Raw genomic sequence first — 25,709 nt, 5'->3', positions numbered from 1 at the left:
GCATTATGCTGAACCATAAGGAAGAGAACAAAACAAGATCCTTACCCTCACAGAGTTTATATTCTAGTAAGAATTAGATTTTAGTTTTTGTTCTTTTTTTTTTTTGGAACAAGGTCGCTTACTCTGTTACTGAGGCTGGAGTGCAGCAGTGCGTTCACAGCTCTTTGCAACCTTACTCTCCTGGACTCAAGCATCCTCCTGCCTCAGCCTCCCAAGTAGCTGGGACTAAAGGCACTCACCACCATGCTCAGCTGATTTTTTTTTTCTTTTACATTTTTTGTACAGACAGAGTCTCCCTGTGTTGCCCAGGCGGGTTCAAACTCCTGGGCTCAAGCATTCCTCCTGCCTCAGCCTCCCAAAGTACTGGGATCACTGTTGTAAGGTACTGCACCTAACCAGGAATTAGATTTGTTTTGTTTTGGTTTTTGGTTTTTGAGACAGAGTCTTGCACTGTCACCCAGGCTAGAGTGTAGTGGCATGATCTTGCTCACTGCAACCTCCGCCTCCTGGGTTCAAGCGATTCCCCTGCTTCAGCCTCCCCAGTAGCTGGGATTACAGGCATATGCCACCATGCCCAGCTAATTTTTGTATTTTCAGTAGAGACAGGTTTTTGTTACGTTGGCCAGGCTAGTCTTAAACTCCTAACCTCAAGCAATCCACCCACCTCAGCCTCCCAAAATGCTGGGATTACAGGCATGAGCCACCATGCCTGGCGGATCTTTAAATAGATTTGCATTTTGCTTTTTCTGTTTAATACAAGTGTCTTGTTTTTTATATATATATAAAATCATGTGTACATATACCCATACATATACGCATGTTCATGTGTATAGTGTGCTAGTCAAGGTTCTCTTAGAGGAACAAAACCAATAGATCACCTGAGGTCAAGAGTTTGAGACCAGCCTGGCCAACATGGTGAAACCCCGTCTCTAGTAAAAATTTTTTTAAAAATTACCTGGGCGGGCCGGGCATAGTGGCTCATGCCTGTAATCCCAGCACTTTGGGAGACCGAGGCAGGCGAATCACCTGAGGTCAGGAGTTCGAGACCAGCCTGGCCAACATGGCAAAACCCCATCTCTACTAAAAGTACAAAAATTAGCCAGACATGGTGGCGGGCACCTGTAATCCCAGCTACCCAGGAGGCTGAGGCAGGAGAATTGCTTGAACCCAGGAGGTGGAGGTTGCAGCGAGCTAATACCGTTCCACTGCACTCCAGCCTGGGCGACAAGAGCGAGACTCCATCTCAAAAAGAAAAACATTTGGGTGTGGTTGCAGGCACCTAGAATCCAGCTACTCAGGAGGCTGAGGCAGGAAAATCGCTTGAACTGGGAGGCGGAGGTTGCAGTGAGCCGAGATTGCACTACTGTACTCCAGCATGGGCAACAGAGCAAGACTCTATCTGAAAAAAATAAATAAGTAGATAAATAAATAAAATTTTATGTATAGTTGTTTTTTTCCAAGGACTAATTTTATCTAAGACATCTAGTTTCAAGTAATGAAAAAATGGTCTAGTAAAATAAGCTGTTACTGTGAGTCTGCTTTATTAATGTTTTAAAATGAAAGCCTCTTAAGACTGAATGAGAGTACAACACAGGGACTTGTTTCTATGTTGTATTCAGTTGTCCAGCATTGATTTGTGAACTCTGTATAACTTTCAGCAAGAGGCATTTGTTGAAAATTACCTGTTTCTGCCAGATATAATTTTGGCCCTCTGTTATATTTTCAGAGAAGAACAAAATCAATGATATAGCATGCTAACTTTCCAGTTTTCGAGTTGGGTCTTCTTGTTGCCCTTGGTAGCATAGCATAATAAAATGCATGAAGGTAGACCAAATGATTTTTTATTACTGCATACTAATTTGGATTTATTTATCTTGTTCAGAAGGAAATGTACAGATTACAGCTGAAATTCTGCTAAAATCCACTGAAGTACAAGGTGTGAAGGTCAATGGGACTAAGACGGATAATAATGAAGGACACAAAAATGGCAATGTGAGTAAAGATCTCTCAGCTGGATGCAGCGAATTCCCAGAAGTAGACAAAATCATGAACAGTGATGAGGTTTCAGAAACCAGCACATTAGTTACCCCAGAACCTTTAACCTTTGTGGACCCTGTATTAACAGAAGCAACTCCTAAAGAAAAAGAATGTGAAGAATTAAAAAGTTGTCCTTGGTCGTCATTACCAGGAAGCGGTGCCATTTCTAATGTGGACAATGGGAAGGAAGAGCTGTGTAAACTAAACCTTGTCTGTGAAGCAGATGACAATCACCAAAAGATTCATGGCCACCATAATGAACAACCCAGTTCTACACGTGATAGTCCCACAGCCACAAGCCCCTTGAAAGAAAATTCTGAAGTTTCATGTTTCACATCAGACTTGTCTGGTCTAGAGTCCACAACAATATCCTTAGAAAACTGGGGTTTTGAAGGTGGCGGTTTGCTAAAAAGATCTGCTGAAAAGACAGACAATTGTTATTTTTATAGAGGGGACGATCAAGGGAAGAACTTGGCTTCTAGAGAAGAAAATGAAGAACAGCTTTTGATTCCCAGGAGTGAAAGAGGTGGACCTTTTCTTATTAATGCCAGGGAACCAGAAAAGGAGATTAGTGGTGGTGGTTCTGGTGAAAAAGAGCCTGTTGTTTCTCCAAAGGAAAATATCCACAATGACTGTTGCATTCAAGACAGTCTCCATACAGGGAGATCTAGTTCATTAATGCCCAATTCTTTTACTGAAGCCACAGAAGTAATGTTAAATAAAAGTGATTTGAAAATTACTTTACACATTCAAGGTAACTTGACAAACCTTGAGGACCATAAAGAAACTTCTACTAATATGAGCCATCCAGGTGGACACTCTGAAGAAAGCAGTTTTTCCTCCTTGATGCAGATTGAAGAGGCAGAACAGACAACCCCTATAGAGCCCAATATATTAAGTAAATCTTTTTACACTAAAGACTGTAACTCCTTAGTCAGCATCCGGAGAAATCTGGAAAGCAACACCCAGTTAAATGAAGCATCATGTAATGATTTTCTGTTTGAAAGAAAGTCCATTGTGAGTTTAATGCCAGAGGATCAGATAAGTCCTGTAAATGAGGTATTAAAACCCAAGAAAGGTACTGCGCTGTTGCCACCATCCCCAGAATTTCATCACAGTCCTGAGTCAGAAAAAGTTATACAGACCTCACATGATGATATTCCACTTTTAGATGAACAGAGCATAGCCTGTGAGATGAATGAACTTTCTTGTACCAATGAATTGGTTGTAAACAAAGTAGAAAATGAATGTGTTTTAAATCAACAAGTGTCCCTTAATTCTCAAGACCATGCAGAGTTGCCAACTGACTCTCTACTTCATTTAAACAAAAAGATGCCTTTAGCAACAGGCAGAGATGCCCATCAGAGCCATCATCCTCCATTAGAGGGTGGAGCAGATGTCATTGCTGATATACATACCATTCCCGTTCAGACAAAAGTGAAAGACATCTCTCCACCAGGTAACCAAACCTGTGGTGCCTCTTCAAACAGTCCCACCTTAAACATCAAACCAGGAAGCCTAGAGAGAAAAAAAGAAATGGCTGATTCAGGAACAAAAGCTCTACATTCCAGGCTTCGCTCAAATAAGAGAGAAGCAGCTGGCTTTCCTCAAGTGGTCTCTGTCATAGAATGTCACCGTGTTCAATCTCAGGATATCTCTAACTGTCATTGTGTAAGAAAAAATGCATCCGAAGAAAACATGTGTTCTGCTTGTGCTGCTTTCAAGTCCAGCAAAATCAGCCTGCAAGTTGATAACTCTTTGATAACAAAATATGAAAATGCATTTCAGCACCGTGCTCACCGATGCCAAGAAACAGGACACTCTGTGGAAAAAAGCAGCTGTAAAGTGAGTTATACATCAGAGGAAAGGGAATTTGATGGGAGAGAAACCAATGGCAGCCTTCCAGGAGATAAGATCAGAAACAAAATGACAGCAGGCTTGTTAAATAGTGGAATTTCAAACAAAACCATTCACACCTCCAGTAACATCAAACTCAGTGAGGAAGGGCTGGAAGGAAAGGAGCAGGATGTATCCAAAGAAACTGTATTTTGTAAGTATAACATCTCTGATCATGCTATACAAGAACCTAACCAGACTGTAAACATTCCAAGTCCTGAAAAAGTGTTGGACCAGTCTCCTACTGTTACGTTTTCCAGTTTTAAAAACGTAAAAGCAGTTGAAACACTCAATCATAAGGCAGATGAAGTTCTTGATTGTCAGAGTAACCAAAACAGACCAGATGAATGCAAAAGTGAAGGTCAGTCAGCCAAGGAGACACTAGGTAGTGACCATAGAGAGACTGTCAGCGAGCCTCATGGGGGGGTAAACCACAACCCAAAGGATCTGCTGGTCAGTTCAGGCAGTAATAACTCACTACCTTGTGGTAGTCCAAAGAAAGGCAGTTTGAAAGGAGCCTTTGTTAAGATGTCTGGTTGTGATGAGTCCACAGAAGGTGTGGTAGACATCGTCTACACGGACTGTAGTAATAAGCTTACAGAAGGTATGCTGGACGTGAAGGCATCTAATCCACTGGGTTGTGGTGCAAGGCAAAAGAAACTGGCATTCCAAAAGGACTCAAGGAGTACCTTGTCTCAGAGAGAACTGGATGCTGCACATACAGGAACAACTGGCCAGGACTCAGATTTCCCAGTTACTGCTGCTTCTACAGTGGACTTTCTCAAAATAAAATCATGTGAAGAAAACGTATGCAGATCTTTAAAAGACTGTGAAATGGAAAAGTGTTCAGACTCTTGTGCCCATGAGATGGAGTCTGTTGCAGATCATGAACCAAATAAAAGAATATTGGGCAGAGTAAATATGTCTTTAAATGATACCCATTATGGACAGCAAAATAAAGGAACATCTCTCAGAGAAACACAAGAAATGACTGAAGGATCAAGACTAGAACTAAACTCTGAGTTTGGCAAAGAAAGTACCTTTGGAATTTCCTCAAAAGAGTTGATGTCTTGCCATGATGTAAGCTCTGTTTCCCTAAGAAGCCTGAAATCAATTGAAATAATGTCTTCTCAAGAAAATTCAGAAACTAATATTAACAGTGAAGAAACTGACCTGAAAAATCTTTGTAAACCAAAAGATGGTGAAATGCTTTGTGAAAATGTAAAGGACTGCACAGTCCTTCCTGAGATGAAGGAAAGAGTATCAAGAGATAGGAGTAATTCTAGTGACAGAGACAGCATATGTACCTGTGTGGAAAAGAATGCTTGCAAAGCTTGCCACTCTCACGAGAATTTCTCTGACAGGCATTTGCCTTTGACAGTGAAAACAGAAATTAAAGTGAAAGAAGAGACCGAAGAGCATCAGAGGGGACTACTGGGTGACTTAACTGTTGGGGAGCAATCTGAGGAGATGGTTACCAGAGAAGCTGGCAATGGCGATCATGTGAGCAACATCTCTCAGACCCATGTTAAATGCCAGAGGATACTTAATCATGCTGAAAAACAGCAGAGCCCTGAGGTTTTGGACTATATGTTGCAGAAAGAAGAGAAATATATACATCAACAAAAAGCACATATGGTATCAGAACAATGCATATCATCTAGTCTGTTTTTAGATGATGCACAAAATAAGAACCAAGCCAAGGTTGGCAAAGATGAGTCCACCATGATGAATGAAATCACCCTAGCAAAGCTGGCCAAGGACAACATTGTGGCACAGACTCAGAAGTTAGAAGACCAGAAGGAGGAAAGCTTACATCATCCATTAAAGAAGGACATTGAGTCATGCACGAGTCCTTGCCTTCTTGGTGCCCCTCGGAAAGCAGAGGACCCCTCCTCTGCTGGGTGTGATCAAATACATGGTGCCTTTGCGAAGAAAGGAATGCTTCCCTTAAAGAAGCAGCCCCATCGAACTTGTAAGAAAGTTTCCTGTCAGGAGCAAACCATTGTGGGGAGAAAAATAGGTAAAATCAGAAGTTCTGCCTTTTTAAAGAGTTCCTCCAGTGCCATCCCCACAAAAGCACACAGACTTCTCAGTTTGTGCACTCTGTCTGCATCTACACAATTAGAACCTGAAACAGCACCTACCAAGAGCTTGATTAGTCACATACCAAAGCAGACGGCTACACCGTGCCATCCCTTGAGGAGCCTGAATTTTAGGAAGACTACCAAAGAATCAGCCTTACTAAACAAGCTGTCCATCCTTGCCTCCAAACTGGCCCCAGCCATGAAGACTCAGAAACTAAGATACCGACGGAGTTCCTCTGAACTTCTTCCAATGGCTAAAAGCTACAAGCGCCTCAGATATAAAAGGCTCCTGGATGGATTTTCATCCAACATAGAACAGCTGAATCCATATTTGGCAGCTAGTGGATGGGATAAGAGGCCTAACAGTAAGCCCGTGGCACTTTATTCTCTCGAATCCATCAAGATGACCTTCATAGATTTGAGCAACAAGATGCCGTCCCTGCTGTTTGGTTCTGAAATCTTCCCAGTATCCTTTCATGTAAAATCATCCAGCTCAGATTGCACGACTGAGTCCTCAAGGACTTTTCCTGAGCACTGTGCTCCGGCAAGGCTTGCCTTAGGAGAGGCCATCCAGTGCCCGTCTCAATCTCCCAAGTGGACCTTTTCTTTCTTCTTGTCCCATGGTTGCCCTGGGATGGCCACATTCAGGGAAGACACTGGCCTCCATAGTCAGACCCACACTCAGGCTTCTCCCCAGCCTCCAGCTCCTCTCCAAGACTATGGAGGCACTGCCATAGTCCAGACCAGAGCAGACTGCTCTGTCCTTGGCCTTCACACACTTCTAGCACTTTGTTCCCCAGGATGTTACCGAATCTGGACAAAAAAACGGAGCTTCTCCAGCCACATGCCTACCATGCAGAGGCTCTTCATGACCCAGTTTACACAGGGCTTGAAAGGGTTACGGTCTCCAGCCTCCATAGCGGACAAAGTCTTCTGTTCTCTGCCCTACTCCGTGGGCAGAGTCCTATCCATTTGGAGCCAGCATGGGCCTTCTGCCTGCTCCTTCGAAATCTCTTCTCTTCATTCTACTCACTGCAAGCGGCAACCAAGTCTGGGTACCACAAGCAGGTAAAAATCTGTCCGCTATTCTTTACAAATGTCCCATATTTGCTTCCTGTCACTGGGGAGATGAGAGGGGAACTGCAGAAAGTGCAAGGCTATTTAGAGTCCTCTTAGGACTGCATTTTCTATTTACCTTGCAAAATATCTGCCGAGAAAATCCAACAGTAATTCTTAAGCATAGGACCCCCCGACACCCTGCTCCATTTTCCTGTAGAACCCACTTCTGTGTTTCACACCATTCTTTTTTCTGTCCATTTCATTCCTCAAACCATCAAGTCTGTTGAATCTATTCACTCTTGTCACCCAGGATGGAGTGCAATGGCACAATCTAGGCTCCCCACAACCTCCGCCTCCCAGGTTGAAGTGATTCTCCTCCCTCAGCCTACTGAGTAGCTGGGATTACAGACATGCACCACTACACCCAGCTAAGTTTTTGTATTTTTTAGTAGAGATGGGGTTTTTCCATGTGGGTCAGGCTGGTCTCGAACTTCTGACCTCAGGTGATCCGCCCGCCTCAGCCTCCCAAAGTGCTGGAATTATATGCATGAGCCACCGCAAGCAGCCTGCTTTTTTTTTTTTTTTTTTTTTGAGACAGAGTTTCATTCTTGTCACCCAGGCTGGAATGCAGTGGTACAATCTTGGCTCACCACGACCTCTGATTACATGCATGAATTGTTCACACTGCAACCAGCCTGCTTTTTTTTCTTTGAGACGGAGTTTGACTCTGTCGCCCTGGCTGGAGTGCTGTGGCGTGATCTCGGCTCACTGCAAGCTCCGCCTCCCGGGTTCACGCCATTCTCCTGCCTCAGCCTCCCGAGTAGCTGGGAGTACAGGCGCCCGCCACTATGCCCAGCTTTTTTTTTTTTTTTTTTTTTTTTGAGACAGAGTCTTTCTTGTCACCCAGGCTGGAATGCAGTGGTGTAATCTCGGCTCACCGTGACCTCTGCCTCCCGGGTTCAAGTGATTCTCCTGCCTTAGCCTCCTGAGTAGCTGGGATTACAGGCACCTGCCACCATGCCTGGCTAATTTTTGTATTTTTAGTAGAGACGGGATTTCACCATGTTGGCCAGGCTGGTCTCGAACTCCTGACATCTGGTGATCCTCTCACCGTGGCCTCCCAAAGTGCTGAGATTACAGGCGCTAGCCACCACACCCAGCTGAATCTTTTCTACTCTTGCATCCACCTTGCAGAAAACAAACACCCATTACAAGTGAAAGACTATAAATAGTAACACATAATCGCTTGTAACATTATCTCCTTCACAAAGCATTAAACAGCCAGCACCTAACTCTGTTTGATATGTAGAAGACACAGTATAAATATATTTTTAGTTAATGAATAAATTACATAGGTATCACCAGATCTGGTTTATGAACCCCTGCCTTTCTTTTGGCAATGTAGAGGCTTCAAAAATTGGCATTTACCTACTTCAGTTTTAGGATTTATAGAACTTAAAGTGAACTGGGAAGGAGTTCCTGTGGTGTGATCATTGAGAATAGTTGGAAATAGTTTCATCAATATCATTGTACCTTCTAATTGAAAATAGAGAAAAAAAAAGAGAAGAAAAAGTCTGGAGTTAAACTACTCAGCTTAAAAATCCCTGGCTGGGCATGATGGCTCATGCCTGTAATTCCAGCACTTTGGGAGGCCGAGGCGGGCGGATCACGAGTTCAGGAGAACAAGACCATCCTGGCCAACACAGTGAAACCCTGTTCTCTGTTAAAAATACAAAAAATTAGATGGGCATGGCAGCAGGCACCTGTCGTCCAAGCTACTTGGGAGGCTGAGGCAGGAGAATGGCGTGAACCCAGGAGGCAGAGATTGCAGTGAGCCGAGATCGCGCCATTGCACTCCAGCCTGGGTGACAGAACGAGACTCCGTCTCAAAAAAAAAAAAGAGAATCCCCAAAAAGCTGCTATAGACATGATAGATAAATCCTCCTCTTTGTAGTTATTTAAGTAAACAAAATATTTTTTAATTTGCCCTTACTATTGATTGCTACAGTTGAAAGATTAGACATCAAAAAGCCTTAATATTCCAAATAACTTAGGAGGGCCTTGTTCATTGTGTGTCTCTAACGTAGAATCATTGTGTGTCAATAAAGTGGGCTGGTTCAGGCGGGATGCAGTGGTTCATGCCTGTAAGCCTAGTACTTTGGGAGGCCCAGGCAGGTGGATCTCTTTAGTCTAGGAGTTTGAGACCAGCCTGGGAAACATGGCAAAACCTTGTCTCTACAAAAAAATACAAAAATTAGTCAGGCATAGTGGCATTTGCCTGTAGTCCCAGCTACTCAGAGGCTTAGTCAGGAGGATCCCTTGAACCCGGGAGGCAGGGGTTGCAGTGAGCCGAGATCACACCACTGCACTCTAGCCTAGGCAACAGAGCAGGATTCCGTCTCCAAAAAAAAAAAAAAAAAAAATAGGCCAGGAGTGTGGTGGCTCATGCCTATAATCCCAGCACTTTGGGAAGCCAAGGCGGGCTGATCAACTGAGGTCAGGAGTTCAAGACCAGCCTGACCATCATGGAGAAACCCCGTCTCTACTAAAAGTACAAAATTAGCCGGGCATGGTGGCAGATGCCTGAAATCCCAGCTACTCTGGAGGTTGAGGCAGGAGAATCGCTTTAACCCGGGAGGTGGAGGTTGTGCTGAGCCAAGATCACGCCATTGCCATCCAGCCTGGGCAACAAGAGCGAAACTCCGTCTCAAAAAATAAAAAATAAATCCCATCTCTACTAAAAGTACAAAAATTAGCCAGATGTAGTGGTGCATGCCCATAATCCCTGCTACTCAGAGGCTGAGGCACAAGAATCAGCAGAGGTTGCAGTGAGCCGAGATCTTGCCACTGTATTCCAGCCTGGGCGGCAAAGTGAGACTGTGTCTCAAAAAGAAAATTTCAACAACAACAAAGCTGCTGGTGGCCAGGTGAGGTGGCTTATGCCTATATTCCCAGCGCTTTGGGAGGCCGAGGTGGGTGAATCAACTGAGGTCAGGAGTTCAAGATCAGGCTAGCCAACATGGTGAAACCTTGCCTCTACTAAAAATATGAAAATTATCCGGATGTGGTGGTTCATGCCTGTAATCCCAGCTACTCAGGAGGCTGAGGCAGGAGAATTGCTTGAACCTGGGAGGCAGAGGTTACGGTTAGGCAAGATTGCACGACTGCACTCCAGCCTGGGCGACAGAGTGAGACTCTGTCTCAAAAATAAATAAATAAACAACAAAACTGCTGGTTCATATTGTGTAGTTCCCTGAGCATCTTAGTAGAAACATAAATAGAAGTGTCAGAAAAAAAAACCCCGGAACATGAACATTACTGACTAAAATTAAAAGATGAATTGCTGTTACAAGTACATGTCCTACAGTTTTTTGTTGTTGTTGTTGTTTTCCTGAGATGGAGGTTCGCTCTTGTTGCCAGGCCGGAGTGCAGTGGCGCAATCTTGGCTTACCAAAACCTCTGCCTCCGAGGTTCAAGTGATTGCCCCGCCCCAGCCTCCTGAGTAGCTGGAATTGCCCGCATGCGCCACCACGTCCACCTAATTTTGTATTTTTAGTAGAGACAGGGTTTCTCCGTGTTGGTCAGGCTGATCTTGAACTCCTGACCTCAGGTTATCTGCACGCCCAGCCTCCCAAAGTGCTGGGATTAAAGGCGTGAGCCACCGTGCCCGGCCTTTATAGTTATTTTTTCAAGTTCACTTATTATGGCCGGGCACGGTGGCTTATGCCTGTAATCTCAGCACTTTGGGAGGCCGAGGCGGGCGGATCACAAGGTCAGGAAATTGAGACCATCCTGGCTAACATGGTGAAACCCTGTCTCTACTAAAAAAAAATACAAAAAAATTAGCCGGGCGAGGTGGCGGGCGCCTGTAGTCCCAGCTACTCAGGAGGCTGAGGCAGGAGAATGGCGTCAACCTGGGAGGCGGAGCTTGCAGTGAGCCAAGATCCCGCCGCTGCACTCCAGCCTGGGCGACAGAGCGAGACTCCACCTCAAAAAAAAAAAAAGTTCACTTATCATAAGACAGCCATGAAAATACATTAGAGTGACTCGCGTTGCTTTAAATGCTAGTGTACTGCTTTTATTGTCTACTTTGTTGATATGCCTCTAAAATCTCATAATTGCTCTGCTATGTATTTTTCTTTTTTTTGTGAGACAGTTTCACTCTTGTCTCCCAGGCTTTAAATTGTGTTACTTCTGGCCAGGTGCAAAGGCTCACACCTGTCATGCCAGCACTTTGGGAGGCTGTCAGGTGAAACATGAGATCAGGAGATTGAGACCATCCTGGCTAACACGTTGAAACCTTGTCTCTACTAAAAATACAAAAATTAGCCGGGCATGGTGGCACACACCAATAGTCCCATCTACTCAGGAGGCTGAGGCAGGAGAATCACTTGAACCCAGGAAGTGGAGGTTGCAGTGAGCCGAGATCACACCACTGCACTCCAGCCTGGGTGACAGAGCAAGACTCTATCCCCAAAAAATGCTACTTTCTCCAAACTATGTTTGTTCCTGAGGTTAGGATAGATGGTAGTTACTCTTTTCCCCCTATGCAGGTGTAACCCTTTTGCCCCTTTTCGTCTTCCAGCGCTCTTCCTTTCCCACTTGATGTTTCTGTTTCCTGGTGTTGAAAATTTTCCCGGCCGGGCGCGGTGGCTCAAGCCTGTAATCCCAGCACTTTGGGAGGCCGAGACGGGCGGATCACGAGGTCAGGAGATCGAGACCATCCTGGCTAACACGGTGAAACCCCATCTCTACTAAAAATACAAAAACTAGCCGGGCGAGGTGGCGGGCGCCTGTAGTCCCAGCTACTCGGGAGGCTGAGGCAGGAGAATGGCGTAAACCCGGGAGGCGGAGCTTGCAGTGAGCTGAGATCTGGCCACTGCACTCCAGTCCGGGCAACAGAGTGAGACTCCGCCTCAAAAAAAAAAAAAAAAAAAAGAAAATTTTCTCTGTTTCCCTTCCTATTTCTAGCTTTTTATTTTATTTTACTTTATTTTATTTAAATTCAAATGGAAGGTGGAGGGGGTGGTATTTGTGGGTTCTTTTCATTGGCTCTAAAAATGCCTTAGCACCATGTGCCTGGGCTTAGAGTTTAGAATTTTGCTGTTTTGGCCGGGCGTGGTGGTTCAAGCCTGTAATCCCAGCATTTCGGGAGGCCGAGACAGGTGGATCACGAGGTCAGGAGATGGAGACCATCCCAGCTAACACAGTGAAACCCCGTCTCTACTAAAAAATACAAAAAACTAGCCGGGCGAGGTGGCGGGCACCTGTAGTCCCAGCTACTTGGGAGACTGAGGCGGGAGAATGGCGTAAACCCGGGCAGCGGAGCTTGCAATGAGCTGAGATCTGGCCACGGCACTCCAGCCTGGGCGACAGAGCGAGACTCCATCTCAAAAAAAAAAAAAAAAGAAGAAGTTTGCTGTTTTTCTTTTCTTTCTTCCTTCCTTCCTTCCTTCCTTCCGAGCAAGACTCCGTCTCAAAAAAAAAAAAAAAGAAGTTTGCTGTTTTTCTTTTCTTTTCTTTCTTTCTTTTTTTTTTTTTTTTTTGAGGCAGAGTTTCACTCTTGTGGTGTGAAACTCTTGTCTCCCAGGCTGAAGTGCAGTGGCGCGATCCCAGCTCACTGCAACCTCTGCCTCACGGGTTTAAGTGATTTTCCTGCCTCAGCCTCCTGAATAGTTGGGATTACAGGCATGCACCATCACGCCCGGCTAATTTTGTATTCTTTGTAGAGACAGGGTTTCACCAGGTTGGCCAGGCTGGTCTCAAACTCTTGTCTCAAACTCTTGACCTCAGGTGATCCACCAACCTCAGCCTCCCAGAGTACTGGAATTACAGGTTTGAGTTACCGTGCCTAGCCAGAAGTTTGCTGTTTTTCTAAACAAGCTTAGAAATGGTTTCTAGCAGGCCGAGCACGGTGGCTCATGCCTATAATGTCAACACTTTGGGACACTGAGGTAAGCAGATCACAAGGTCAGGAGTTGGAGACCAGCCTGACCAATATGGTGAAACCCCGTGTCTACGAAAAATACGAAAATTAGTCCGGTGTCGTGGCGGGTGCCTGTAGTCCCAGCTATTCGAGAGGCTGAAGCAGGAGAATCACTTGAACCCACGAGGTAGAGGTTGCAGTGAGTTGAGATCGCGCCACTGCACTCCAGCTTGGGTGTCAAAGTGAGACTCCATCTCAAAAAAAAAAAAAAAAAAAAAAGTTTAATTATAAAGGAATTAACTTTTAACTTTTAATAGGTTTTTTGTTATTGTTGTTTTTGTTTTTGTTTTGTGAGATGGAGTCTTGCTCTGTCTTTCATATTGGAGTGCAGTGGTGTGATCTCGGCTCACTGCAACCTCTGCCTCCCGGGTTCAGCAATTCTCCTGCCTCACCCTTCCAAGTAGCTGGGATGACAGGCACGTGCCATTGTGCCCAGCTAGTTTCTGTATTTTTGTAGAGACTGGGTTTCATCATATTGGCCAGGCTGGTCTTGAACTCCTGACCTCATGTAATCCACCTGCCTCGGCTTCCCCAAAGTGCTGGGATTACAGGCGTGAGCCACCACGGCCGGCCAGTAGTTTTCTTCTATATAGCTATGTTGTTTTGTTTAGTTTGGTTTTTGAGATAGAGTCTCCGTCGCCCAGGCTGGAATGCAGTGGTATAATCTCAGCTTACTACAGTCTCTGCCTCCCGCATTCAAGCGATTCTCCTGCCTCAGCCTCCTGAGTAGCTGGGATTACAGGCATCCACCACCACACCCAGCTAATTTTTGTACTTTTAGTAGAGATGGGGTTTTGCCGTGTTGGCCAGGCTGTTCTTAAACTCCTTGCCTCAAGTGATCTGCCCACCTCAGCCTCCCAAAATGTTGGGATTACAAGTATGAGCCACTGTGCCCAGCTGTATAGCTATATTTTATGTGTAACTTGGCTTTAAAGAAAATAATTGGGACGGGCGCAGTGGCTCGTGCTTGTAATCCCAGCACTTTGGGAGGCCGAGGCAGGCGGATCACAAAGTCAGGAGTTCGAGACCAGTCTGGCCAATATGGTGAAAACCCATCTCTACTAAAAATACAAAAATTACCCGGGCATGTTGGCACACTCCTGTAGTCCCAGCTACTCGGGAGGCTGAGGCAGAAGAATCTCTTGAACTTAGGAGGAGCTTGCAGTGAGCCAGAATTGCACCATTGCACTCCAGCCTGGGCAACAGAGCGAGACTCAGTCTCAAAAAAAGAAAAAGAAAAAGAAAATAATTGGTTTCTCTCTAATATTTTGTAAGATTATAGAAACTGGCAGATTTTATTTTAATAGAGTCAGTACACAACTGAGTGGTATAATATATTCTTTAAATTTTTATTTATTTATTTTTATTTAGAGATGGGGTCTTGCCCTGTCACTCAGGCTGAAGTGCAGTGGTGCAGTCTTGGATTACTTCGGTCTTGACCTTCTGGACTCAAGTAGTCTTCTCACCCCAGCCTCCTGAGTAGCTGGTACCACAGGTGCACTCCACCACCCCTGGGTAATTTTTGTATTTTTTGTGGAGACAAGGTCTCGCCATGTTGCCCAAGCTGCTCTTGAACTCCTAGGCTGAAGCGATCTGCCCACCTCGGCCTCCCAAAGTGCTGGGCTTATAGACATCAGCCACCTTGCCCAGCCACTGTTCTTTATTTCTGTCTCTGCCTTCTTTCCATTTAAGTTAGAAAATAATCTTCCTGTCAGTCTGCCTCCATTCCAGTGATGGGCACATAAATGTAACTCTCCTGGTTGGGAAGCTTTCCTCTTTCTGGGTAACTGACATTTCTTGTCTTCTTGGGGCTCTCATGTGCTGATACCCACAATAACGTCAAAACCTTTCCTGTTATCCCACTGACCTTAACCTGTTGCTTTTGTACTTTTACTTTACTTTAGCCACACCATGTTACCATATGTGCCTCTTCCAGGCATGGAAGCTACATATAACACCAGCGGCAGTCAAACAAGGTGAGCACATGAGGCTCAGTGTGTGTGTGCGTGTGCACGTGTGTGTGTGCAAGAGAGAGAGTGCATGCATGGGTGGCGTGGATCATCTGTGGCATGACTTTGATCTCTTGTCCTTGTAAAACTGATAAACTTGTCCTTGTAAACCTGATCTATGTCTCTCAGATAAACATCTCTGAGATTGAAATCTGTTCTATTACAAGCAGTAACTAGGAATGTGTAATCAATACCATTTGTTAAAAAAAAAAAAATGAGGCCGGGCGCGGTGGCTCAAGCCTGTAATCCCAGCACTTTGGGAGGCCGAGACGGGCGGATCACGAGGTCAGGAGATCGAGACCATCCTGGCTAACACGGTGAAACCCCGTCTCTACTAAAAATACAAAAACTAGCCGGGCGAGGTGGCGGGCGCCTGTAGTCCCAGCTACTCGGGAGGCTGAGGCAGGAGAATGGCGTAAACCCGGGAGGCGGAGCTTGCAGTGAGCTGAGAACCGGCCACTGCACTCCAGCCTGGGCGACAGAGCGAGACTCCGCCTCAAAAAAAAAAAAAAAAAAATGAAAATCACTAACCAGCTTATTGTACCAGAAGTCCCTTCGCAAGCTACTTCATGTTTTATAGCCAACTTCAGTCCCTGGACAGGGTTGATCTCATCTGAGCACTGTTCATTTGTGTGGTTTACCAGATATCTTCCTCACCCAAAAATTCTGTTCCTTTTTACATTTTTCCTTATAAAATTCCATAGCAATAAAATGGATTACACATTCTTGTAATTTTTTTACATACATGGTACAGGCTATGTCTGGAAGTGACTAGAAAGCAGGTTGACTGAATATATCATTCCTGGAAAGAAAGAAAAAGTATTGAGGCCTAGATATTAAGAAGTTGAGGCTGGGTGTGGTGGCTCATGCCTATCATCCCAGCACTTTGGGAGACTGGAGGCGGGCGGATCACCTAAGGTCAGGAGATCGAAACCATCCTGACCAACATGGAGAAACTCTGTCTCTACTAAAAGTACAGAATTAGCTAGGAGTGATGGCGCATGCCTGTAATCTCAGCTACTTGCGGGTGCTGAGGCGGGAGAATCACTTGAACCCGGGAGGCAGAGGCTGCATTGAGCCAAGATTGCACATTGCATTCCAGCCTGGGCAACAAGAGCGAAGCTCCGCCTCAAAAAAAAAAAAAAAAAAAGAAGAAGTGGAATGTGCTGGAAGTAGAAAGCAAACCCCTCTCATATCTTTCTTCTCTTTCTCTTCATGGTGCTAGGCTGGAGCCTCCATTCCCTGCCTTGGTACCAAAGTCTTGCTTGGTAGCAGAATCAGCTGTCAGCAAGCTCCTGCTTTCAGCCTCTGAGTTCCAGGTTCCTGGATTGGATGAGCTGGATGGTGTGAAAGCAGCATGCCCCTGCCCACAGAGCAGCTCTCCAGAACAGAAAGAGGTAAGTGTAAAGTGCTGGTGGGGTCAGGTGATGGTGGCCATTGTCAACTCACATCACATGGTAACTACAGACTGGCCTCTGAGTATCTTTACATACCACCTTTAGTGTCAGCCGAGTCCTGGAGAGTACTAAGCCAGGAGTTTTTCTCTTCGCCAATAAAGGACACAGTGGATTTTTTAATTTGCACTGTTTTCCAGATACTTTTTTCTTGCCAACAGCATGTAACTGTTTAGAGAATTGGACCAAAGAGCTGCTTTGTGCATTCAAAGAGATGAGTGGATGGTGATGATGTTCAATTTTGCAACATCTGTTGTCTTCGACAGTTGCAAACTTTCATGTTGACAGTTCAATATCTGAACTGAATGTACAATTCTTGTTTTGATGATATGAAGGGAGTAGTTGCTTAAAACACAGCAGGGACCGGGCACGGTGGCTCACACCTGTAATCTCAGCACTTTGGGAGGCTGAGTTGGGTGGATCGCTTGAGTCCAGGAGTTCAACAGAAGCCTGGGCAACCTGGCGAAACCGTGTCTCTACAAAAAATACAAAAATTAGCTGACCGTGGTGGTGCATACTTGTAGTCCCAGTTACTTGGGAGGCTGAGGAGGGAGAATTGCTTGAGCCCAGATGGTGGAGGTTGCAGCAATGAGCCCCAATTGCATCACTACACTCCAGCCTAAGTGACAGAGTGAAATCCCACCTTAAAAAAAAAAAAAGGCTGGGCGCAGTGACTCGTGCCTGGGATCCCAACACTTTGGGAGGCTGAGGTGGGCAGATCACCTGGAGTCAAGAGTTCGAGACCAGCCTGGCCAGCATGGTGAAACCCCCATCTCTACTAAAATTACAAAAATTAGCCGAATGTGGTGGCACATGCCTGTAATCCCAGCTACTCTGGAGGCTGAGGCAGTAGAATCACTTGTACCCAGGAGGTAGAGGTTGTAGTGAGCCTGGATCACACCACTGCACTCCAGCCTGGGCAACAGAGTGAGACTCTGTCTCAAAAAATAAATAAATAAGGCCAGATGCAGTGGTCACATCTGTAATCCTAGCACTTTGGGAGGCCGAGGTGGGCAGATCACCTGAGGTTGGGAGTTTGAGACCAGCCTGACCAACGTGGAGAAACACTGTCTCTACGAAAAATAAAAAATTAGCTGGGTGCGGTGGCGCATGCCTGTGATTCCAGCTACTCAGGAGGCTGAGGCAGGAGAATCACTTGAATGCAGGAGTCAGAGGTTGTGGTGAACCAAGACCATGCCATTGCACTTCAGCCTGGCAACAAGAGCAAAACTCTTGTCAAAAAAATTAATAATAAAATAAAAAACCAGCAGGAATAGGAGTGGGAGCTTTGTCATAAACTACTTACTAGAATCATCTCTAAAGTGAGGTAGCAATGTCTTTAAGTGCCAAGACAAGAGACTTTATATTTTAAAATGTCTTACAATATGCCAGGGGTGATGGCATACACCTGTAGTCCTAGCTACCACAGAGGCTGAGGCAAAAGGATCATTTGAGCCCAGGAGTTCCTGAGCAGCCTGGGCAATACAGCAAGACCCCATCTAAAAGTAAACATTGCCAGTTACGGTGGCTTATAGTTGTAAACCCAGTGCTTTGGGAGGCCAAGGCAGGAGGATCATTTGAGTTCAGGAGTTCAAGGCTGCAGTGAGCTATGATTGCACCACTGGGCCACAGAGTGAGACCTTGTCTCAAAAAATACATAAATAAATAAAATGTCTGGCTGGGCACGGTGGCTCGAGCCTGTAATCCCAGCACTTTGGGAGGCCGAGACGGGCGGATCACGAGGTCAGGAGATCGAGACCATCCTGGCTAACACTGTGAAACCCCGTCTCTACTAAAAAATACAAAAAAACTAGCCGGGCGAGGTTGCGGGCGCCTGTAGTCCCAGCTACTCCGGAGGCTGAGGCAGGAGAATGGCGTGAACCCGGGAGGCGGAGCTTGCAGTGAGCTGAGATCCGGCCACTGCACTCCAGCCCCGGCGACAGAGTGAGACTCCATCTCAAAAAAATAATAATAAATAAAATAAAATGTCTTACAACGTGACCGTCTTTCTTCTTAATCCTTAAAAATAGGCTGAGCCAGAGAAGAGGCCAAAGAAAGTCTCACAGATTCGCATCCGGAAAACCATTCCTAGACCAGATCCTAATCTTACCCCCATGGGCCTTCCTCGACCCAAAAGGTGAGCTCCTTCTCTATTACAAGCTAGGTACACTTTTTTGGAAAATTGTTTGTCATAATATAATTACCCTTTAAATGGTCCTACACTCTGAGAGCCATTTATTACATTTCTAGGAATTTACCCTAAAGAATTCATTAGTACTGTCGCTAGATATTTATATGCAAGGACATTTTAATATGTTGCGTACGTAATCTTAACCCTCCAGTGTTGCAATAAGGAACCTGTGTTAGGTTGTAGCATTGATCCTGGCACATGTGGTTTCTGTCTGTCAATAGGATTTACCCAACCCCAGAGCTCAAGCTCCTAAATACTCTGCACTAAACTGGAAAAGGACCTAAAAGTCCTGAGTGTAGTTTTTCTTAAAAAAGATGTCCAGACTTACATTTTCTTCTGATCGATTTTGCTCCTCCATTTCTTATCAGCAAATGGAAGCCTAACAGTGGTCTCTCAGGAACTTCCCTGTAAAATATGAATAAGAATTCCCAACACTTAAGATTTCTATACAGGGCCTGGCGTGATGGCTCACGCCTGTAATCCCAGCGCTTTGGGAGGCCAAGGTGGGTGGATCACAAGGTCAGGAGTTTGAGACCAGCCTGACCAACATGGAGAAACTCATCTCTACTAAAAATGCAAAATAAGCTGGGTGTGGTGGCGCGTGCCAGTAATTCCAGCTACTCAGGAGGCTGAGGCAGGAGAATTGCTTGAACCCGGGAGGTGGAGGTTGCAGTGAGCCAAGATCGTGCTGTTGCACTCCAGCCTAGGCAACAAGAGTGAAAATCCGTCTCAAAAAAAAACAAAAAGAAGATTTCTATACAGTGTAATTGAGAAAAGAATGTGTACTACTTCATCCATTATAGTGCTTCACACAACACGAATAAAATAAATCATCATTTGTTAGGATCGTGATTGATGTTCCACTTCTGCACCATAATCTTTATCTTAATATGTTGTATTTTTGTCTTAATGGTTCTTTTGTTGATCTATTGTATGTCTTTTCAAGAGAAATTTTAAAAATATTTCAGATATCCGAGATCCGAGATCGAGTAGTATTTATTACTCAAATGAAAAAGGATTCATTGGCCGGGCACGGTGGCTCAAGCCTGTAATCCCAGCACTTTGGGAGGCCGAGACGGGCGGATCACGAGGTCAGAAGATCGAGGCCATCCTGGCTAACACGGTGAAACCCTGTCTCTACCAAAAAATACAAAAAAACTAGCCAGGCGAGGTGGTCGGCGCCTGTAATCCCAGCTACTTGGGAGGCTGAGGCAGGAGAATGGCGTGAACCCAGGAGGCGGAGCTTGCAGTGAGCCGAGATCTGGCCACTGCACTCCAGCCTGGGCGACAGCGCGAGACTCCGTCTCAAAAAAAAAAAAAAAAAAGAAAAGAAAAGAAAAAGGATTCATTATCAGTTGTATTCTCTCTTGCATTTGTATGTCTGAAGAACCTTGTTTACATAAATAAGTAGTTGGGAGAGGAAGGAGTTTTAATACAGTAAAGTCATTCAATTATTTCTACTTCTTTCAAGTTATATGCCAAAAAATCACAGTGATCTAGCATTATATTTAATGAAAACAAAAGATTGAAAAGCACTCAGTCATAAAGGTTCTGTTACCCAGGAATTAGTGGCAGTTACTGTCTCAGTGTCAACAGACCAAGAAAGGTCCAGTAAATGTCAAATGCCAAATCCTCTTTCACTTAGAGGTACTTTATTCATTCCAATAGACTGAAAGAGGGTTGAGAAAAATAAAATTTTTAATAAATCTTTGCCTAAACCTAGGATGTCTTTTGATAAAATGCTTTTAATCAAATGTACTTTTGTAAAAAAAGAAAAAAACCCTTGAAGCTGCAGATTTTAGTACATTAAGTTTATGGAAGAGCCTGGGCATATAATTTAATTGGTGGAAGCAATTTATTATTTAAGCCCATCAAGCAAATCATTCTTCCTGACTTTTCTGTTTTCCAATTCAAGTAAATATGTTATTTTATCCTTTTAAGAAAATGATATAGGCCAGGCGCGGTGGCTCAAGCCTGTAATCCCAGCACTTTGGGAGGCCGAGACGGGCGGATCACGAGGTCAGGAGATCGAGACCATCCTGGCTAACATGGTGAAACCCCGTCTCTACTAAAAAAAAATACAAAAAACTAGCCGGGCAAGGTGGCGGGTGCCTGTAGTCCCAGTTACTCGGGAGGCTGAGGCAGGAGAATGATGCGAACCCGGGAGGCGGAGCTTACAGTGAGCTGAGATCCGGCCACTGCACTCCAGCCTGGGCAACAGAGCGAGACTCCATCTCGAAAAAAAAAAAAAAGAAAGAAAATGATATAAAACACCAAGAAATAAATTATGGAGTACAAATTGTAAGGTATTTTTCTAAAAGTCTTAAAGTCATAATTTATCCATTTTAATAATGCAGGTTGACTATCTCTTATTCAAATTATTGGGACCAAAAATGTTTCAGGCTTCACATTTTTTCAGATTTTGGAATATTTGCATTATACTTACCAGCATCCCTCATCTGAAAATCACAAATGCTCCGGTGAGCATTCCCTTTGAACGTGACCTTTGAGCATCATGTTGGCGCTCAGAAAGTTTCAGATGTTGGAGCATTTCAGATTTTGGATTTTCAGGGTATGGATGCTCTTAATAACCCAATAGTGCCAACCTGTGCATTACTAAAACAACATGACGCCAGGAGCGGTGGCTCACGCCTGTAATCCCAACACTTTGGGAGGCTGGGGTGGGTGGATCATTTGAGGTCGGAAGTTTGAGACCAGCCTGGCCAACATGGTGAAACCCCATCTCGACTAAAAATACAAAAATTAGCCGGGTGGTAGTGGCATGCGCCTGTAATCCCAGCTACTCAGGAGGCTGAGGCAGGAGAGTCACTTGAACCCGGGAGGTGGAGGTTGCAGTGAGCTGAGGTCGCAGCACTGCACTCTAGCCTGGGCTGGGGTCTCAAAAAAACATTTCTCATTACTAAATTTATAATAAAGCATTGTAAATTTTGAAGTGAGGAGTATGGTAGAAAGCATGATAATTGCTTTAGTAAATGTGTATGCATACATGAATTAAACTCTAGTATTAGACTTTCAATGATTCACAATTATTGTAAAAATCAGAACTAAATCTATTAATTTATATAAGTCTCAATGATTGCTCTTTTTTTTTTTTTTTTTTTTGGAGATACAGTTTTGCTCTTGTTGCCCAGGCTAGAGTGAGCCACCAAGCCCAGCCTGCTTTTATATTTAATATAAGAGAAAAGTATATTGGACAAACCAATTGGCAGGGCAGTTTATCACATATATTTTGATATTGTTAATGGGAATAGACGTTATAACATCTGGCTGGGCATGAATAGCTCATGCCTGTAATCCCAGCACTTTGGGTAGCACTTTGAGAGGCCATAGCGGGTATATCACCTGAGGTCAGGAGTTCGAGACCAGCCTGGCCAACATGGTGAAACCCTGTCTCTACTAAAAATACAAAAATTCGCTGGGCGTGGTAGCGGGTGCCTGTAATCCCAGCTACTCATGAGGCTGAGGCAGGAGAATCGCTTGAACCCAGGAGGTGGAGGTTGCAGTAAGCCATGATTGAGCCGCTCTGTCTCAAAAAAAAAAAAAAAAAAATTACAACATCTTATAGGATCAGATCAGAAGGGACTGACTACTTGAATTAAATATTTATAGTATGAATTGATAAAAGTTCATGCCTTAACCAAAGGAAATTACTTAAATTTTTTCTGGGCCGGGCGCGGTGGCTCAAGCCTGTAATCCCAGCACTTTGGGAGGCCGAGACGGGCGGATCACAAGGTCAGGAGATCGAGACCATCATGGCTAATACGGTGAAACCCCGTCTCTACTAAAGAATACAAAAAACGAGGCGGGCGCCTGTAGTCCCAGCTACTTGGGAGGCGGAGGCAGGAGAATGGCGTGAACCTGGGAGGCGGAGCTTGCAGTGAGCTGAGATCGGGCCACCGCACTCCAGCCTGGGCGACAGAGCCAGACTCCGTCTCAAAAAAAAAAACAAAAAAAAAAAAAAAAATTTTTTTCTGTGTGTTTTGTGCACTTCAAGTATTTGATAGTCCCAGTAAAACATTTATATATATAGATAGATATAGTTTGTTTGTTTTGTGACAAGGTCTCGCTCTATCACCCAGGCTGGAGTGTAGAGGCGTGATCATGGCTCACTGCAGCTTCAACTTCCTGGGCTCAGGTAATCCTCCTACCTCAGCCTCGTGGGTAGCTGGGACTATAGGCATGTACTACTACCATGCCCAGCTAATTTTTGTATTTCTAGTAGAGATGGGATTTTGCCATGTTCCCCAGGCTGGTCTTGAACTCCCAGGCTCAAGTGATCTGGCCACCTCCACCTCCCAAAGTGCTCAGATTACTGGTGTCAGCCATTGTGCCCATCCCATGAATATGTTGAGTGGAACTTTTCTAAGTGATGACATATTGTTGATGAGAAGTGAGAATAGCTAGAAAAAATACTGTATATAATTAAATACATGAGCAAGCTATTTTTAGTGTTTAAAGCTCTCTTTCCTAAGTAAGGTCTTTTTCTTAAGTAGACATTATTTGATGATAATCAAGGTGAACAAAGCAAGTCACTCTGACAACTCCTTCATGAGATACCTAAAATCAAGTGTGTTAACACTGGCCCAAATAAATACTCAATGTCTTCTTTTTTTTTTTTTTTTTTTTTTTTTTTTGAGACAGTCTCACTGTGTTGCCCAGGCTGGAGTGTGGAGGTGCAATTTTGGCTCACTGCAACCTCCACTTCCCAGGTTCCAGCGATTCTTGTGCCTCAGCCTCCCGAGTAACTGGGATTACAGGCACCTGCCACCACACCTGGCTAATTTTTTTTTTTTTTTTTTTCAGACAAAGTTTTGCCCTTGTTGCCCAGTCTAAAGTGCAATGGCATGATCTCGGCTCACTGCAACCTCTGCCTCCCAGGTACAAGCGATTCTTCTGCCTCAGCCCCCTGAATAGCTGGTATTACAGGCACATGCCACCACACCCAGCTAATTTTTGTATTTCTAGTAGAGATGGGATTTTGCCATGTTCCCCAGGCTGGTCTTGAACTCCCAGGCTCAAGTGATCTGGCCACCTCCACCTCCCAAAGTGCTCAGATTACTGGTGTCAGCCATTGTGCCCATCCCATGAATATGTTGAGTGGAACTTTTCTAAGTGATGACATATTGTTGATGAGAAGTGAGAATAGCTAGAAAAAATACTGTATATAATTAAATACATGAGCAAGCTATTTTTAGTGTTTAAAGCTCTCTTTCCTAAGTAAGGTCTTTTTCTTAAGTAGACATTATTTGATGATAATCAAGGTGAACAAAGCAAAGTCACTCTGACAACTCCTTCATGAGATACCTAAAATCAAGTGTGTTAACACTGGCCCAAATAAATACTCAATGTCTTCTTTTTTTTTTTTTTTTTTTTTTTTTTTGAGACAGTCTCACTGTGTTGCCCAGGCTGGAGTGTGGAGGTGCAATTTTGGCTCACTGCAACCTCCACTTCCCAGGTTCCAGCGATTCTTGTGCCTCAGCCTCCCGAGTAACTGGGATTACAGGCACCTGCCACCACACCTGGCTAATTTTTTTTTTTTTTTTTTTCAGACAAAGTTTTGCCCTTGTTGCCCAGTCTAAAGTGCAATGGCATGATCTCGGCTCACTGCAACCTCTGCCTCCCAGGTACAAGCGATTCTTCTGCCTCAGCCCCCTGAATAGCTGGTATTACAGGCACATGCCACCACACCCAGCTAATTTTTGTATTTTTAGTAGAGACAAGGTTTCACTGCGTTGGCCAAGCTGGTCTGGAACCCCTGACCTCATGTGATCTGCCTGCCTTGGCCTCCCAAAGTTCTGGGATTACAGGCATGAGCCACTGTGCTTGGCCCCAAATACCCAATCTCTAAAGGCACTGTTCTCTCTTAACTGAATAATGTGTAGTAAAGGAAAAGAAAAGCCCAAGACAAGTTTATGGTGATTTCATTAATCACTGGAAAGGGCTTAGCAAAATGAGTGATTTGATTGATGTATCAAAGTATAATTCAGGATGGATAGCTGTTCTGAGAGAATTTGTGGGAACAGAGAGACCTGCAAGAGCAAGTCAGGATACTTCTCAGGTGTATCACTTTTAGAATAAATTAGAGATTGAGCCAGGCATGGTAGTTCATGCCTGTAATCCCAACACTTTGGGTGGCCAAGGTGGAAGGATCACTTGAGCCCAGGAGGTTAAGAGCAGCCTGGGCAACACAGTAAGACCACATTTCTACAAAAATTAATAATAAGGCCAGGTGTGTTAGCTCATGTCTGTAATCCCAGCACTTTGGAAGGCCGAGGTGGATAGATCATGAGGTCAGGAGTTCAAGACCAGCCTGGCCAACATGGGAAACCCCGTATCTACTAAAAATACAAAATTAGCCAGGCATAGTGGCATACACCTGTAATCCCAGCTGCTGGGGAGGCTGAGGCCAGAGGATCGCTTGAACCCAAAAGGCAAAGATTGCAGTGAGCTGAGATTACACCACTGCACTCCAACCTGGGCGATAGAGCAAGACTCCATCTAAAAAAAGAAAAAAAAATTAATAATAATAATGAAAGAAAAAATAGAAATTAAAGATTGAGTGGTTGATTCCCCTACAGCTGGGTTCTCATGTACTCTGTGGAAAGTCTTTAGGTACACTAATGTAAAGACTACTGTTCTAACATACTTAGCAGCAACCTAATTTAGCTCTTAGGATTTTTACCTTAGTTTATGTATTGGTTCAGGTCCAATCAGGAGACAGAAATCACACAGTATTTTAAACGGGAAGTTTATTATAAAGCATTAAACTATGACAGGGAGTAACCTTAAATGTAAAGACAATCCTGAAGGGTACACTTGGGCTAAGGGAGAGTACCCTAGGAAGGGCAAACTTGGAAGGGGCACCACCTCCCTGGAGTTGAGACTTGGTTGGAGAAGGTGAGGTTGCAGCCCATTGGATGGCTGGGTTGCAGAGGCCAGAGCTGGGCAAGCAGGAAATAACAACCACTT

The 25,709-nt window shown here is 44.5% G+C and overlaps 1 protein-coding gene across 6 annotated transcripts in view; it reads left to right on the top strand.

The window, feature by feature from the left end:
* PRR14L (proline rich 14 like) overlaps positions 1-25,709 on the top strand; it is a 70,962-nt gene that overhangs the window by 28,913 nt on the left and 16,340 nt on the right. For 5 of the 6 annotated variants that reach the window (XR_004442403.1, XR_004442407.1, XR_004442406.1 and 2 more), the window contains 4 exons: positions 1,883-7,088; positions 14,970-15,041; positions 16,300-16,471; positions 18,559-18,665. Coding sequence is in view for 1 of the 6 variants with exons in the window: in XM_033233335.1 (XP_033089226.1) it covers positions 14,977-15,041; positions 16,300-16,471; positions 18,559-18,665 (344 nt within the window). In the remaining 5 variants the exon portion in view is untranslated. The remainder of the gene's footprint in view (positions 1-1,882; positions 7,089-14,969; positions 15,042-16,299; positions 16,472-18,558; positions 18,666-25,709) is intronic. The other variant, XM_033233335.1, reaches the window with a different exon arrangement.

The sequence above is a fragment of the Trachypithecus francoisi genome, unplaced genomic scaffold, assembly GCF_009764315.1.
Source record: "Trachypithecus francoisi isolate TF-2019V2 unplaced genomic scaffold, Tfra_2.0 Lachesis_group14, whole genome shotgun sequence".
Lineage (NCBI taxonomy): Eukaryota > Metazoa > Chordata > Mammalia > Primates > Cercopithecidae > Trachypithecus > Trachypithecus francoisi.
Note: the sequence above shows the minus strand (reverse complement) of the source record. Positions and strands in the feature narration are given on the sequence as shown.